The sequence below is a fragment of the Apteryx rowi genome, unplaced genomic scaffold (assembly GCF_003343035.1).
Source record: "Apteryx rowi isolate R43461 unplaced genomic scaffold, aptRow1 scaffold_337, whole genome shotgun sequence".
Taxonomy (NCBI): Eukaryota; Metazoa; Chordata; class Aves; order Apterygiformes; family Apterygidae; genus Apteryx; species Apteryx rowi.
In genome coordinates, this window is record NW_020449830.1 from 442,772 (window position 1) to 457,588 (window position 14,817).

The 14,817-nt window shown below is 41.2% G+C and overlaps 1 protein-coding gene across 10 annotated transcripts; it reads right to left on the reverse strand.

Moving 5' to 3' along the window:
- Positions 1 to 2: 2 nt before the first annotated feature.
- Positions 3 to 14,279, reverse strand: FIGNL1 (fidgetin like 1). 10 transcript variants are annotated; one of them, XM_026072077.1, is made up of 5 exons: positions 14,242 to 14,279; positions 9,081 to 11,044; positions 2,428 to 2,540; positions 1,351 to 1,449; positions 3 to 79 (listed from the first exon to the last, which is right to left on the reverse strand). In XM_026072077.1, exons 1-4 carry the CDS (start codon positions 14,273 to 14,275, stop codon positions 1,443 to 1,445), a joined length of 2,118 nt encoding a protein of 705 aa, XP_025927862.1. In that variant the 5' UTR covers positions 14,276 to 14,279; the 3' UTR covers positions 3 to 79; positions 1,351 to 1,442. The 10 variants fall into 10 exon arrangements, with proteins under 10 accessions (XP_025927862.1, XP_025927861.1, XP_025927856.1 ...); XM_026072071.1 differs by lacking the exons at positions 3 to 79; positions 1,351 to 1,449; positions 2,428 to 2,540 and adding exons at positions 5,710 to 6,115; positions 6,267 to 6,394; XM_026072076.1 differs by lacking the exons at positions 3 to 79; positions 1,351 to 1,449 and having other exon boundaries at positions 2,522 to 2,540; positions 8,555 to 11,044.
- Between the last annotated feature and the right edge of the window lie 538 nt (positions 14,280 to 14,817).

Consider the following 14,817-nt stretch of genomic DNA (forward strand, 5'->3'; position numbering starts at 1 on the left):
TATACCTGCCTGTGGATCAGGAAAACACTGGAAGCAATGAAGCTAAATGTAAGAAGCACTTCTTTTTGCAGTTAGCCTTCTAAAAAGTTTCATTTATTTCAGTGATAAGGAAGAAAGAAAAAAAGAACAAAGACCATGTATAATGAGCATACAAAAAGTAGGCCTGGAAACAGGTCCTGCAAAGATGATAATTTCAGAAAAGGGATTGATTCTTCTTTTTAAGGTAGCCTCATATTAGCTTCAATTTTAACTACATATCAGAAAAAAAAAAAGTCATCTCAGACTGACTTGTGGAAGTTTTGAAGTACTACAGAACAAATTTGTGGATCCCACGGAGTACCTAGTCCACTTGAGACACAGAAATCAAGTACGTGATCCATGAGTGGAGCCCTCTCCATTGAATCTGCAGGACAGTTACATTACATAGTACAGCTACATCGTCACAGCCGCTAATAAAAGACCTCATTCTACTCTAGTGACCATCCCTAACAAGACACCAGTAGCAGCAACCTCAGCCCCATAGGAAAGAACGAGAAAGAGAGATGTTATCACCATTTCCTCTCTAAAACGCCTCTCTTTCCTCCCTCAGATGACTGGTCTTTTAAATGACAGCTCCCTTTGAGAAATGGAAATTGCACTTGCACCCTGCTTTCCACCTGCCCAACCATGTCACCGCCTTGTGCCAGTGCCTTTCCATGGGTATGCTGAGCAGCACAACATTATTGATGACCGAATCTGCAGTCCAGTAATTTGTTGGTTCAACAAAAGGCATTGCTGAAACAAGCTCTCTGACTCAATGAGCGTATACTTCCTGTTGTTGGCAGAAAGTGAGACTTCATGCTCTTCCCCCAGCTTCCTTTAAAAACAGTGCTAGGAATTGATGTAAATTGGCTGCAAAGCATCTGACCCACCAAGCAGGGAAGTGAGAAACTGTAGGACTTGGGAAGATAAAGCAATATTAACCACCTATATTTAAATATGTATTTTTTCTCTCTCTCTCTCTCTMTATATATATTTGATCAATGATAGGATTTGCATTTTTCACCTGCAATATGCTCAAGGGGCTTAATTTTTCAGCAGGTCCTGAGAAATCTGCTCAATTTTGATGCTGACGTATCATTCAAGTTTTTTTTTTTTTTTTTTTTTGTCATGAAAAATAATCACAACACCTAAAAGAACATCCCTTCACTGGTGTTCTCTTGGTTTCAGAAGCTTGGACCTGTTAGGATATCCCCAAAGACTTTTATTTGTGAGACAACTAGAAGAGAGCAACAAATGCCATTTGCTATCAGCCAAGACTCAAATGAATTGAGACTGTGGAATTAATTGGATTCAGCTCCTGTTACCTACCTGTCATGTACCTAAATTTCAATGTATTACTTTCAGGATCTTCAGGTGTGGGAGATCACTCCTATCTGCTCATTTATTCTGCTGTTACAGAGTCAGTTCCTAAGATTAAAGATGATTGGTTTCAACACAAATACATCACGTCAGGATTTTCACCACTTTGTGCAACCCCAATTTAATATTAAAGCCTGTGAAACAAGGTAAAATTAATAGAAAAAATATTATCTTTGTTAAGCAGAGTTCTAGAGATGTCAGGCTAGTTTTCACAGTCTCACCACCACCACCACCACAATCTTCCGAGAAATCAAAATGCATCCCAAAAATCAGCAATTACAAATGAGCAATGCTTAACAAATTGCCAGTAACAAGTTATTAATACTGGATGATTTTAAGTGACAAAACAAGGAAACAACTTTGGCTACCCTTGGCCTTTCCTTCAGAAATTGGGTGGACTTCTCTGGGAAAAGATCTCCATCTGGTGGCAGGCTATAAAAAAGATCAAGTCAACACTTCAAGTGCATTGCTTTTTCTTGAAAAGAGTGATGTTACTAGAAATGGAGTGGATTTATTGTGGCTAACATTTTCTCCGAAAAATTTTAAACCTTATATAGGATAGGCTGAGCAAGGCTTCTTTTAGTCTTGCTCAGTCTGTCCTAAATGCTTGTCTTTCTATTAAATATCCTTTCTCTGTTGTGCAGCAGACTTCACTAAGCATTATTAAATACTTCCTCCCTCTCTCCATTTAACATGACCAGCCAGCCAGAGGAGATAGGTAAGAGCAGAAAAAAGAGACAGAAGAATTCTATGGTAAAAACCTGTGAGTACTGTTCCTGCTCTGTGTGATCTGGGGCAACATGTATGATTTCTGGGCCAGGTGAGGCAGGTCTAACACCACCTGCCTCCCCAAGGCTTTGTGACGTTCAGGCCAGGGAAAAATGCACATGCTGAGAGCGGCTGTCCCACCTGAGGGCATGGGGAAGGCTGTTTGCTGTCACCCCCACCACTCTCTTAGAGGAAGGATTTGGCTTTGGGCACTCAGCTGCATTATTTTAACCAACAAGCAAAAGCATTAGCACTAACCTGGCTGACTTTGCCCATTGCATAGCTTTTCCTGCTGACAGCCCTGTGAGAAAGACATCTCCGGTTTGTGCACCATGAGCAGCAGAGAGCGGCAGGACCATCACTGCCTGGATCTGCAAGCAGACATGTCCATGATATTATGGCTCACCTGCAGGCAAGGGCTACATCCCTCTATATCAATATAAGTAAGACAGCACTCCTTTCCCAGTGTTATAAGGGCAGAAAGTTTCTCAGCAGACATAGTTTCTTCTCAGGGACTAAATTATACAGATAAAAGGTAACCTTCTACTGGTATAAATTACCACTACTCCAAAGGCAATTGTACTATCATAACTATTTAAAAAGAATTTGAGAAATAGTTTTAATAGAACAAAACAACAAGGAATAAGGCCTCTATTTGTTCTAGTTTGTAAGTTCTGTGATATTTACAGATACAATATTAGTAAATATTTTTAGTAGATGACAGTTAAAAGTTTTTGAAAATCTGATCTTGAGTTCTCTTGCATTCTTTGGTGCAAAACTTCTGGTTTTGGAAAGACTTCTGTTATCACTAAAGTCTTTATCACATTTAAATTTTTTCAGTCAACAGTAAAAYTTAGTGTCATAATACAATAAAGTACCACATTAAGCAAGATGGTACCTTATTTAATTAATAGATCATTAAAATTKTTGAGAAAATCCCTAGGGGATGTTCAGAAAATACCAGACTAATCACAGAAACTGGGAATAAATTAGCTATTACCTCCTCCCTTTTCACTACAAGCATATTTTCTACCTCTTCCTTCACTCTAGTTGTAGATATACCAGCCCAGAGCTTCTGCTACCTTTTTGAAAGTATAGCTCTTCTTTATTCCAATTTTATGCCATTACTGCTAGACGTATACTTTTATACCAAGTTATGCTACCAACAGATATGGAAAGATATCACATTGCCTAAATAACTTCAAAGCACGCATGTTTATTTCCATACATGTTTATTTGCATCTTTACATATAATCAAATCCCCCACAGTGTATTTCAATTTTTCTATTGTTTCTTTTTGAATTTTTGCCTTTTTTTCTAGTTTGATGTCAAATCATGAAGTAGCGAGCACCAGAATAGCTTGCAGAAACCAGGATTCTCCAGGTTAAACTCTTCTCAAGTGTGTGGAGCTTACTGAAGTTCACACCCTCTCTGGAAAGCAATTCTCCAGAATTTAAGAAAAATCAGGATTCTCTATAATTCAACTTACATGACTATATTCTTCACAGTAACAGATTTATATCCTGTCTGTGGTGGGAACAAGGCAAGCCATGCCAGTATTTCCAGTTTGCTGTGCATCCCTATTGGTTTGAAGGGGTTTGGCAGTCACCCCTTCAGCCACAACAACTACATCCAAACTGGATCATGCATCAAAGTTACAGCCACCACAGTTCATAACCCAGTGCATTGACATAGACTGCAACTAGTTGTTACTACACTGTGACAGTGGGCTGCACACTGTTATGGCTGAGGAATGAAGCAACATGGGCAATAATTTCTTCTGGCACGAATAGCTTATATCTTGTAAATAATTAGTATGCACAAAATGCCATATATCAGGAGCACTCAAACTCCTTATGTCAATATTTTACATCTTTTCTTTTTTCTTCTCTTTTTATATTTGGAAAATAAAAATCCATAGGTGAAATAATAATGAAAGCCACAGTTTTCTTTTTTCAGAATATCAAATTAAATATATGAGCACAACCTATTTCATGAAAGCTCTTGTAAGAAACTTCATTCATTTAATTCTTCTGCAAGCATAAGCTGTCACTACTTGAAACTGGTACCAAATAAAGCCATTTATTTGGAAAAGGAGAAAAGAGACTTCTAACTCTTGATCACCTTTGAGTAGTATTTCTAACTGGTGAGTCCTATTGATAAAAATGATTCTGTGTAACGAGTCAGGTAGAAAGACCATACTGACTGACAGAGACCTCCTTTCCTTTGGCTGTAGATAAACAGTTATCAAAAGAAAGTTTTAATACTATCAGTAAATAGAGTAAAAGATAATAGATGCTACTCTAAATCTAAAAGCAGAAGCCCCAAGTAAGACAACTTCATCTCTCATTACATTTTAACCTACAGAAAAGAACTCAAACTCTGTAAAAATTTGGTAGGAATTTTTACAAGTAGTCAGATGGAATTTTGTGATTTCCTAAAAGAAAAAAAAAAAGAAAGAAAAAAAAGAAAAGTACTATTCTTTTTTTTCTCCTGACTGCAAATATACAATCATTCCAGACAGTCTTTCGAGCAATGATTTTCTTTAGCAGACTTATCATTTGGTTCCAAGTCCCCAGGCTATTCCACTTCACAAAGTTCAGCAAGAATTTCAGACTGCAGTCTTCCAGTTCCGAAAGCAGGCAAACTAATATAAAACTAGAATTTTCTATTGGCACAATTTGAGGAAAACTTTAGCTTCTGAAAGTTTTTGCTTACATGGCTCTGATGAAAAGCACTGGTTTTCAGATTCTCTCTCCTCAAGTGAGGAGACTCAGGTGACTCTGAGAGACCGTCTGAGCCGCTCCGAGTCCAAGGAGGGATGAACTGCACAGCTGTGATTCACAACCAAGACCAGAACAGCCACAGCCTTGGTTGGCCCTGTTTAAGCTTGCACAGCTGAAGGTTCCCCTTTTCTGGTATCCTCCTCCCTGCCCAGTTAATGACTCCAGTCATGCCAAGATGGAGAAAGGTCAGTTGGTTCCTTTTGCTTATATAGGAAAATATATAGCACGTGCTAACCATCATAATATCATCACTGTTATTTTGGATATGAACATTCAATAGCAAAGATGGTTAAGCCCAAACAGAGATAAAGACTTTATCATTACTGAAGGTTTTAAAGAACAGACTAGGCAAAACCTGCAGGAATCACAAAAATTAATTCACCCTACATGCAGTGGGAATATGATGATATCTTAAGAGTCCTTTCTGGCCTCATAACTTTGTGATAAAGTAATTTTGGCTTCACAGTACACGTAGGAGCTAAGATTATATGAAGTTTGTGACCTAATGGGACAAAATAAATAGTATGGGTTGATGTCTATGGCAACTGCTTTATTGTTACAGCACAGTACCTATTTGCTTTTCTGCAGATATGAATAAAAATAGTAATAAAAAGTACAAAGAATAAGAAAGAAAGGTTAAGAAATCCAGTCTCTGGGAATTTTATGTCAGCAACTTCACTAAGCACTGTAGTTATGTGAACATGAATTCTGCTGAAAGCATCTCTTTAGTTAAGAAAACTATTGATAAGCTTGCTTTCAAAAGCATCCCAAACCTGAACTTTTATTTAAAATTCAAAGCAAGGTACACTTACAAGTTTGAAGAAAAACACAAGCATTGTTTGTCGATCTACAATTTAAAGCTTCTTCTTAGTAAATAAAAGTACTCACCAAGAGCAATCTTCCATTGTCATCAAAATTATATTTTTTAATAGGAAAAGTGGGGTTTTGCTTGTTTGCTTGTTCTTTTCTAAGGACATGTAAGTTTGGTAGTAGTTTGGTAGTTTCATAATTTCAATTAGAAAAACAGAAATTGCCTTGTTTCAACAGTACAATCGCACCGATGCTCTCAGGTGAGTCTATTTTTCCACACACTTGCTATTAGCAAAGGATGATCATTGCTGCTTCATCAGCTTTCTCCCTACTCTTGTTGGTGCAGTTGCCTACAAATGAAAATTCAGCTGGGGATTTCAAAATTCTCTGAGACAATTTAGCTAACTCAAATAAAAGGCACACCGAGAAAATGAAAAGAGTCTGAATTGCCTTAATTATTAATAAAGAGCTCACCTTTCCAGCACTGCAGAAATTATTTACCTTTATTTAAGAGAAACTTGAGACTGTGCACCGAACGTTACTGAACCACAAAACCAGAGGGGAGTCCTCCATTTCTTCTTACTCAGTTCAGCCAGCCAAAAGGAATAAACAATGAAGCACACAGGTTTCTGCATAAACCGAACAGATCCATTAAAGTGGATTTATCTGCACCATTTCCCTTAAATTACAACCATGCCCTATTTCTGTGCAATTTTCTGTATTTTGTGAAATTATGTTCCTGGTGATCTAATCTCTCATTTTAGGTGGCATTGTTGTAGAGGGTAATGAAATACACTTTGGGCTAGCATTAAAAGTCCTAGTGACTGGTGAGTCCAGCAGCAAAGCTAGAATATTGCAAGACGGCTGGAGAGATAGTCGTATTAGCCGCAGCATTAGAAAAAGGGGGGGGGGGGGACAAAAAAACCCCACATCTTACCTAGGTTCTCTTTCACCGTATCTGCACATTTTCTGAAACCAAAACATGCTGGTGCAATTCATGAGAATGCTAAGTAACATAAAAAGCAGGAGAAAGAATAAAGAAATAAAGACACCTGCTGCTCCTGTTCTACCTTTCTCTCTTTCACTAGGTCCACTTTGCAGAAAATACATGTAGTGGCATGGCGTTTCTCTCCCAGTCCTCATCATTTTAGGAGGCATTTACTCTCTATTGTCATGTGTATTCTTGCTGGTCCTTTCAGTAGAGCCCTGCTTCCATTAAAAATATGAATATTCAGATACATACATGAACACAGTATGCTTACATAGCACACCAGGATAAGTCCCAGCATAAATAATGCAATTATTTAATGATATATAGTTTTATTACCCTTGAAAAACCCTTGGGATTTACTAACCAAGTAAAATTCTCTGAGGTTTTCATTCACTTGCCTGAGACAATAGATTTTAGAGAACATGCTTTCATTAGGGTTTAAGATCTTTGGAAAAAGTAGAAATCTTACCTAATGCATGTTTAGTAGCCCTCCAATACTAAATTTGTAAGAGCTAAGTCTCCTTTGACAACTCCAGTCAACATTATTAATATAAATTTAATCCCATAATCTTTACCCAGTCTTTACCCATCTCTGTAAAGCAATCTAGTACATAACATACTTTTTAAACCACGTAAACTAAAAGTAGAACTGACTTTATGTTTAAATTGGGATGAGCTCTAAGAAACACTGAAGTTTTTCAAATTATTCTTAAGTCAAGGTTCACTACAGTTTCATAGTCTCTGGAGTTAACATCCCAATTGACTTGAAAAAATGTTAGCTAAACAGCATCAATAATTTACCCATTTTTATAAATATCTACAGACTAGCTTTTAAGCTCTGCATTTCCCCTAGTAAAAGGCGCTTTAGAGAAACTGAAAACAAAACATGAATACCACTGTAGCCAGCTCTGCCCCACCAACAAAAGTTCTCAAAGGAAAGCTTTTGATTTATTTTCAGTTTAAGCAGCTCTGTCCAGCCAAAGGGATGGACAGGTTATGTGACCAAATAGCAGTGCAGTTCTTTAAAATCTTAGATAAGAACATAAAGTACAACTTAGTTATGAAGTTTACCATTTTCATTAAAATAGGTTTTTTAAAGAGTAGTGGAATCCAGTGGACTTTGGGACACAGGATTTCTCCTTCCTAGTCCACTATAGCCAAATCAGGTGCACTCTCAAACTGAGGTTTATGCCATCTCAGTTGGATGGACAGACTAACACACACACAGACAGAACAGTGCCTTTATCAGCACCCACATAAGTACCAAATGCACACACAAATGCAACACCACAGCCAGCCCCATCCTGTCCCTCCTCTCCAGCTGGACAGGACTGAAGCTCCCCAGTGATACACCTCCCCTCACTCTTGAGCTTCACAAGCACGCCACGTTCACGGATCCCTCAGATATTAGCACAGGCTTTAAGGTCACCTCATATCCAGGCCCAGCCCCAGGTCCCCCTTACACTGCCATGACTCACATGGAGGCTCCTTCAAGACACTGGTTTCCTCCCGCTTGCCAGCTAGTCCAGCCTGAAGTGTGCTAGTGAATTACACATGCACACGGGGATCCCTAAGGCACCTGGCCCCAGACACCTCAGCTAGCCCACAGCTGACCCCCACTTCCAGCTGCTCGCTTACATGAGACTGGCCTCTTTTATCACCCCTTCTATTTTCCCATGCTTGTTCTTCCCTCATCCACCTTGACCCTTTCCTTTTCATGCTCCTGCCACCTCCCAAATAAACAACCTGCCCCTAATAACTTACTCCCCCATCAGTCCCAGTTTTGCTATGTCCGTACCCAAATTGAGTATTGCTGGTATGATCACCTGGGTCATCTCAGCCTTGCACAATGTGACCGATATGGCACAGTCGGTCTTGCAGAATTTCACTCCCCAGGAAACCCCAATACTCCCTTCAATTATCTGCGACGTTTGTCCATCTCTCATGTAACTCCCTTAAGCACTGGCAAAATCCTCTAATTTCTGCCAGCTTCTCACGCTGTTATTTGTTATGTTCAACAATTTCTCACAGGCTGTTCAGTTAGCTAAACCTCAGGCCAGGGCCTAGACATCTGCTTGCGTAACTTAGCAAGATTTATTACAAAGGTAGATAGAAACAAAAATAAGTGCAGACTGCCTAAATTATCATGGCTTTGATATGTGACAGTTTGAAAGAAAACTTTCTGCTTAACAGTTACAATGCAATTATCTACCACAGCCAAATGTCTGGTTCCAGGTTTCATACAGCTCTAGATCCTTTGAGGAAACACTGGGCCGCACAGTTTTGAAGGCACTCTCAAAGTCAAGAAAAGTAATAGGCCGTACTTGGTCTGGCATGATGGTTGTAATATCCATGGACTGAAGACTGCGGATAGGGCCCAGAGAAGCTTCTCGACAGAGCTGCGTCATGTCTGCCCCAGAAAATCCATTAGACTTCTTAACTATGAGTTCAATTTCCTCCTCATTTAGGCAGCAGTGCTCCTTTGACATTAGCCGACTAACAATCTGCTTCCTAGCTGAAGCTTCTGGTAGGGGAATGTACAGTCTCTTTACCAGTCTCCTTCGGGCAGCTTCATCAATTTCTTGAGGCCGATTTGTTGCTCCCACCACCAGAATACGATCTTCGGAAGAGGTTGTTGCCCCATCTAACTGGACCAAAAATTCAGTTTTTATTCTTCTCGAAGACTCGTGCTCCCCGTCTCCACGCTGAGACAACAGAGAATCAATTTCATCAATGAAAATAACTGCTGGCTGTTGACACTGTGCCACGGCAAACAACGCACGGACCATCTTTTCCCCCTCACCTACCCATTTGGAGGTCAGAGAAGAAGCACTGATGCTAAAAAATGTAGCTCCAGACTGGCATGCAATACATTTGCCAATGAGAGTCTTGCCAGTACCAGGGGGGCCAAAGAGAAGAATTCCTTTAGGAGGACCACGTAACCCAGTAAAGATATCTGGCCTCAGCATAGGCCAGACTACTATTTCTTTTATGGTAGCTTTAGCAAATTCAACTCCGGCAATGTCATCCCAGTTCACAGGAGGCCCATGGTCCATGATCTCATGCATAATGAGTTCAATCATTTTTGGTTCTATGTTTTTCAGTCGTTCATCTATAGGAAGTGATGGTTCTGCTGGTCCTCTTGTATGAGGTTTACACTGTGCTCCTCCATTTTCATTTCCATCTTGTTTTGCAACTGGAGGAACAAACTTGCCAAATGGACCCCGAGATCTGCCTGCACCCAGTGATTTTTTTACACCACCATATGACGAGACTGGTGCGTGCTGGGGTACGTTTTGAGGTTTCTTTTGCTGATCCACCCACAGCTGTTCTTTTGCAGTTCTAAAACCAGTAACACTGCCCTCTTCATTTCTGTTTCTGTTCCCTGAAGAACTACTGGCTTCTGTACTGACAGAAGCCTTGCATGGAGCAAGGCCAGAAATCACAGTGCTGCTTTCATCAGCCACATTATAAAATGCTTTTCTTTTTCCAGAATTTGCAGACCATGCATGTACAGCTGACTGATTGGAAAGAGACCAATTTTGTCCATCACCAGAGTGACCTGATGCTTTCAGAGAACTGCTACTTGTTACTTCTTTATTTCCAAATAGTGGAGTTGCCTGGACACCTGTTTGAATCAGTTCATTGAAGGAAGTAGAAGAGGCAGGAAAAATATCTGAAGTTTTGGTCACAGGAGGCACACTGCTTTGAAGAGACTTTGAAGATGAGGGATGCTCAAGGAGATCTGGTCCTTGACTTGCACATTTTGATGAGCCAGCACAGACGTCAGTCTCTCCAGCATTGCTGAAGACAGTGAGTTTTGGGAGACCTGGAGCAGCAGAGGCACTGACCCCTTTATCAGCTAGTACAAAGGCATCTGCTGGTGCCATCTGAGAGCTTTGGAAGTTTTTGCCAGCCTGCATCCTCTCCTGCACACACTTTAATTCAAATACATTCTCTGTTGTCAAGGCAGATTGCCACTTGTCACTGTCATTTTGCTGACACTTTGCCAAAGTCAAAATGTTTTCAGCATAGTTATTCAAGCCAGTCTCTATGTTGTCAGAGTCAATAATTGCAGAGTATTTCTCTGCGTATTTTTTAAACAGGTTGGCAGCACAGACCTGAGAGATCTCAGAGTTTGCCCATGCATACTGAATATGTAGAATTTTGGCACGATATCCATCCGCCTTCTGTCCAGGTGTGCAGGTGCCAGAGGTAATAGCAAAGTAACTTTTCTGCCAGTCGCTCAGGTGCACAGTACTGTGGGTGGGTTTTTCCATCACCGACACTGAAACATACATAAAATACCTGTTGTTATAAAATAAACTTCACAGCTATTTATTTTGGCTGCTTCCCCCTTTCCTAAATACATATAAATGAAAACATAAATTATTTTAATTCAGAGAAATAGTGCAGTAGATCTTGTAAGTCACTTGGCCAGTCGCTTTATCAGTTTCAAAAAAGAACAAGATTTGTGGTATAAAGCCATTAAGACTGAGCTTCTCTTTTCTTTGTTGTTCAAAGAAAAGAAAAAAAAAGTTTGCTTCTAATCACAGGTCTCCTGGGGAGGTAAGTAGACTGCAAAGAATGGTAACAGATGGCCAAACAAAAATTGGCCTCGTTAAATGAAATCAGCAGTGTTTTCACTCTTATTTGAGAGAATACTGCACGGTGCAGCAGAGGACAGATTACAGATCATTGTCAGAATGACGAAATCTATTACAGTGACAGCAATACAAATTGAACAATGAAACTAATAAATAAAACTGTGTGCAAGATCTGTGAGGGGAGGGGAATGGATTGAATAAACATGAATTTAGTACACTTTCTGATTAAAAAAATATTTAGATTCGTAACAAGCAGTTAAAACTATTTATTTCATTTTGAACCTTCCAAAACCTCTCCATTTTAGATTCCAAAGAAACAAACACCTTGTGTTTTTAGACTGATGCTGTTTTTCAGCTGTAGAAAGCAGAACTTAAGTTCCTTCAGCCATTTTTGAGTTTAAGAAATATGAAAGATAACATTTGGCTAGGAAGGAGCATTTACTAGGTTTGAAAAGATATGCTCATATTTTTTATAAAATTTCAAAGAACTCTTTCTCTGCAATGTGGTCATATGCAAAAATATTTCTGGTAAAGTCAAGAATTAATGATTTCAGAAGAGACACAGGCACATGCAAAGTTATGGAACCAGTTGAGGAACTGCCTCAAAAGGCTTTACACAAAGTCCCTAGTGCACAGTAATTCCCATTGTTTGATCTGCCCACAAAAGATATGTCTAATACATGACATGACTGAAATACATCAAATTCTAATTTCTCTTTTTAACCTCAACATGTTTTGGGATTTTCAGGCAAAAAATATTTAAAACAAAAGCTGTTAAAGTGCAGGTCCATCTATTCTGCACCCCTTCTGAAAAACAAATAAAGGAAAAGAACATAAGTCAACTCCCGGTCTTCTCTAGAGTCAGCTACAGACTGATATATATGCATGCACACTAATGTAAGAGTGTGCAGAATATAAGACTGGAGAGAGATCTGAGGGGGATATTGTGGGGGATTTCTTCTCTATTTGCTCTCAAAAAATCTTGGGCCCATGACTGCATCAGTCTATCACAACAGAGCGCTTAATTTGAGTATGACAAGAGGGGTTACACGTGTAATAAGATGAAGATAAATTACGTTGTTTTAAATTTAAACCCAACCTTATAGAGCTGTTTGGAAAAATCAGAACATCTTTTAAGATGAATCATGACTTTAAAAGCCATATATCCCTGCAGTAGCAACTTCTAAAGTATTATAGTTTCACTAAATTGGAGTAATTTCCTTCATAACACTTAATCAGTTTAATGGATAGTCACACACTATATTGCTACTACGGTCCATTTTCATAGTGCATGTGTTTGAATGAGGTGCAAGTTCCATCTGCAACTGTGTGACAGGTGAATAAGAGATAGAGAGCTCAGCCCTCTCTATCTCTTCTCTTCACCTCCTCCATACCAAAAAGCAAGAGGTATGATTTTCCCACTGGTCCAGCCTTTGACAAGGACCCAGCCCAACAGCTTCCTTCCAGATCAAGACCATCACTAGATAGCTCTGCTCTCAATACTAGACCTCTTTTACTGTGCACATCACTTTTTTGTAAGGATCAGCTCAAAAACATCTTATGAAACATAAGATATAGGTTCAGAGAAAAGCTGAATATAAGGTGCTTGCTCACATAAGATTTTTCCATAACATTACATCATTTGGAATACAGCATCTCAAGTTAGCCATCATTTCTCAACAGTTTAGTAATTGTTTCCACAGCTCTGAGTGAAGATCATATTTTGAACTAGATAGAACAAACAAACAAACAGAGAGGTACCTAATGGAATTAAACACTGTCCCCTGTAGAACATATGCCTTCAGTTTTAATAGCCAATTCCCAAACTTACTGATAACCAACTGAATAGACTTATTAACTTACAGCACTTGCAAATGATTGCAAAATTAACAAAACATCAAAGAAGGATGTGACATACTTTGCCAAGGAACAAATCTATACCCTTAATATATCTACCATTAAGTGGCTACTGTACCTCATTTATAATTTTAATTTATTTTTTCTTCTTAAAGGTCTTCCAATATCCTATTCTCTCCCTAGTCTAGATCCTATTAGTTATATTAATGTTCTCATTTTTCCTAAGAGATAATCAAATTCATCTGTGGATAGTCAATACTTCTTCTTAAGCTGACACTGTTCCCAGATTTTGTAGATACCATACTTTAACGTAAGTTCCTAAAGCTGGAGGTTAATCAAAGCATTAACAATAATAAGCTTCTCGCATGCACAACTATGCTTCAACCAATTAAAATTGTTCAGGTTCTGCAAACAGAAGGTTATGTAATTACTCAACAACTCTGTGCTGTATGTCGTTACATTCATACATGAACACATACTTATTTAGAGCAGCATGAAAAAGTCAAATTGCGTGCAGGCAAGAAAGCGCGAGCGAAAGCAGACCAACTGCCAGGCCGGGTTTCGCTCTCCGCGCAGCTGGGGCACACACAGGTTCATCTCTCGGCCTGCAAGGCGGCGCAACTCATCCCCCGTGCCCTCCCCGGCACAACCCGAAGCACGTGAAGCCCCCTCCCTGCAGCGCGGAGCAGGGAGGCTACACCTGAAACTGCAGCCCCAAAGGCCTGCGAGAGCAACCGCCTACCAGCACCTCGCTCCTCCACACCAGGGCGGGCCCAGCCGGGGGGGCACAGTCACCGCGGGGGGGGGGGGAGGAAGGGGGTTTCAATGGACGACAACAGCCTCCCTGGGGCGGGGCTCACGCCAGGGGCCCAGCGCGCGCCTGCCGCGCAGCGGGGCGGGGGAAAGGCGAGGTGCGCGAGACACCCCCGCGGGGGGGGGAGGGGGGAAACCCTGGAACGCGCCAGCGCCAGCCGCGCCGCCACGCCGGTTCCTCCCACCCCCGCGCCGCGCGCGCACCCACCAGTCGCGACCGCTGCCGGGCACCTTCTCGGCATCCCGCGCGCGCTMTGCCCCGAGGCCCCACCCCACTCCTGCCAACCAGTCGGGCAAGAAGGCCCTAAGACGTAGAGCCAATCAGAAACCGAGAGGGAGGGCAGGGTAGAAGCGGGAAGGTTCGCTGCTCTGACGTCATTCGTCGGCCGCCCGGGCTTGCTAGCTCTACGGGGAGGCCGGCGGGGATTGGTGGGTGGGGCCTGCACGTGGGCTTTCCTGCCTCCTATTGGCTGCGAGTGCGGCGCACGCCCTCCAATGGACGCGGGATCCGTATGTCGGAGGCGGGGCTGCGCCCGCCCTGCTCTGGGCGCGCGCGCAACGGCCGCAACGATMGCCATGCTGAGGGGGTTCCGCGGGCCCTGGACACGGCCTGATTGCGTGCCTCCCCGTGTCTCCACGCGGCACCGCCACCCCTCGGGGTGCCTTGCTGGCTCCTGGGTTTTCTCCGCGTGTGCATACTTCCTATCATTTGCAGTCTTCACTTCTGCCCGAGTGTTTGCTAGTCCATGCCTAGTAATTGTGGGATGTAAAACAAGCTGTGGGT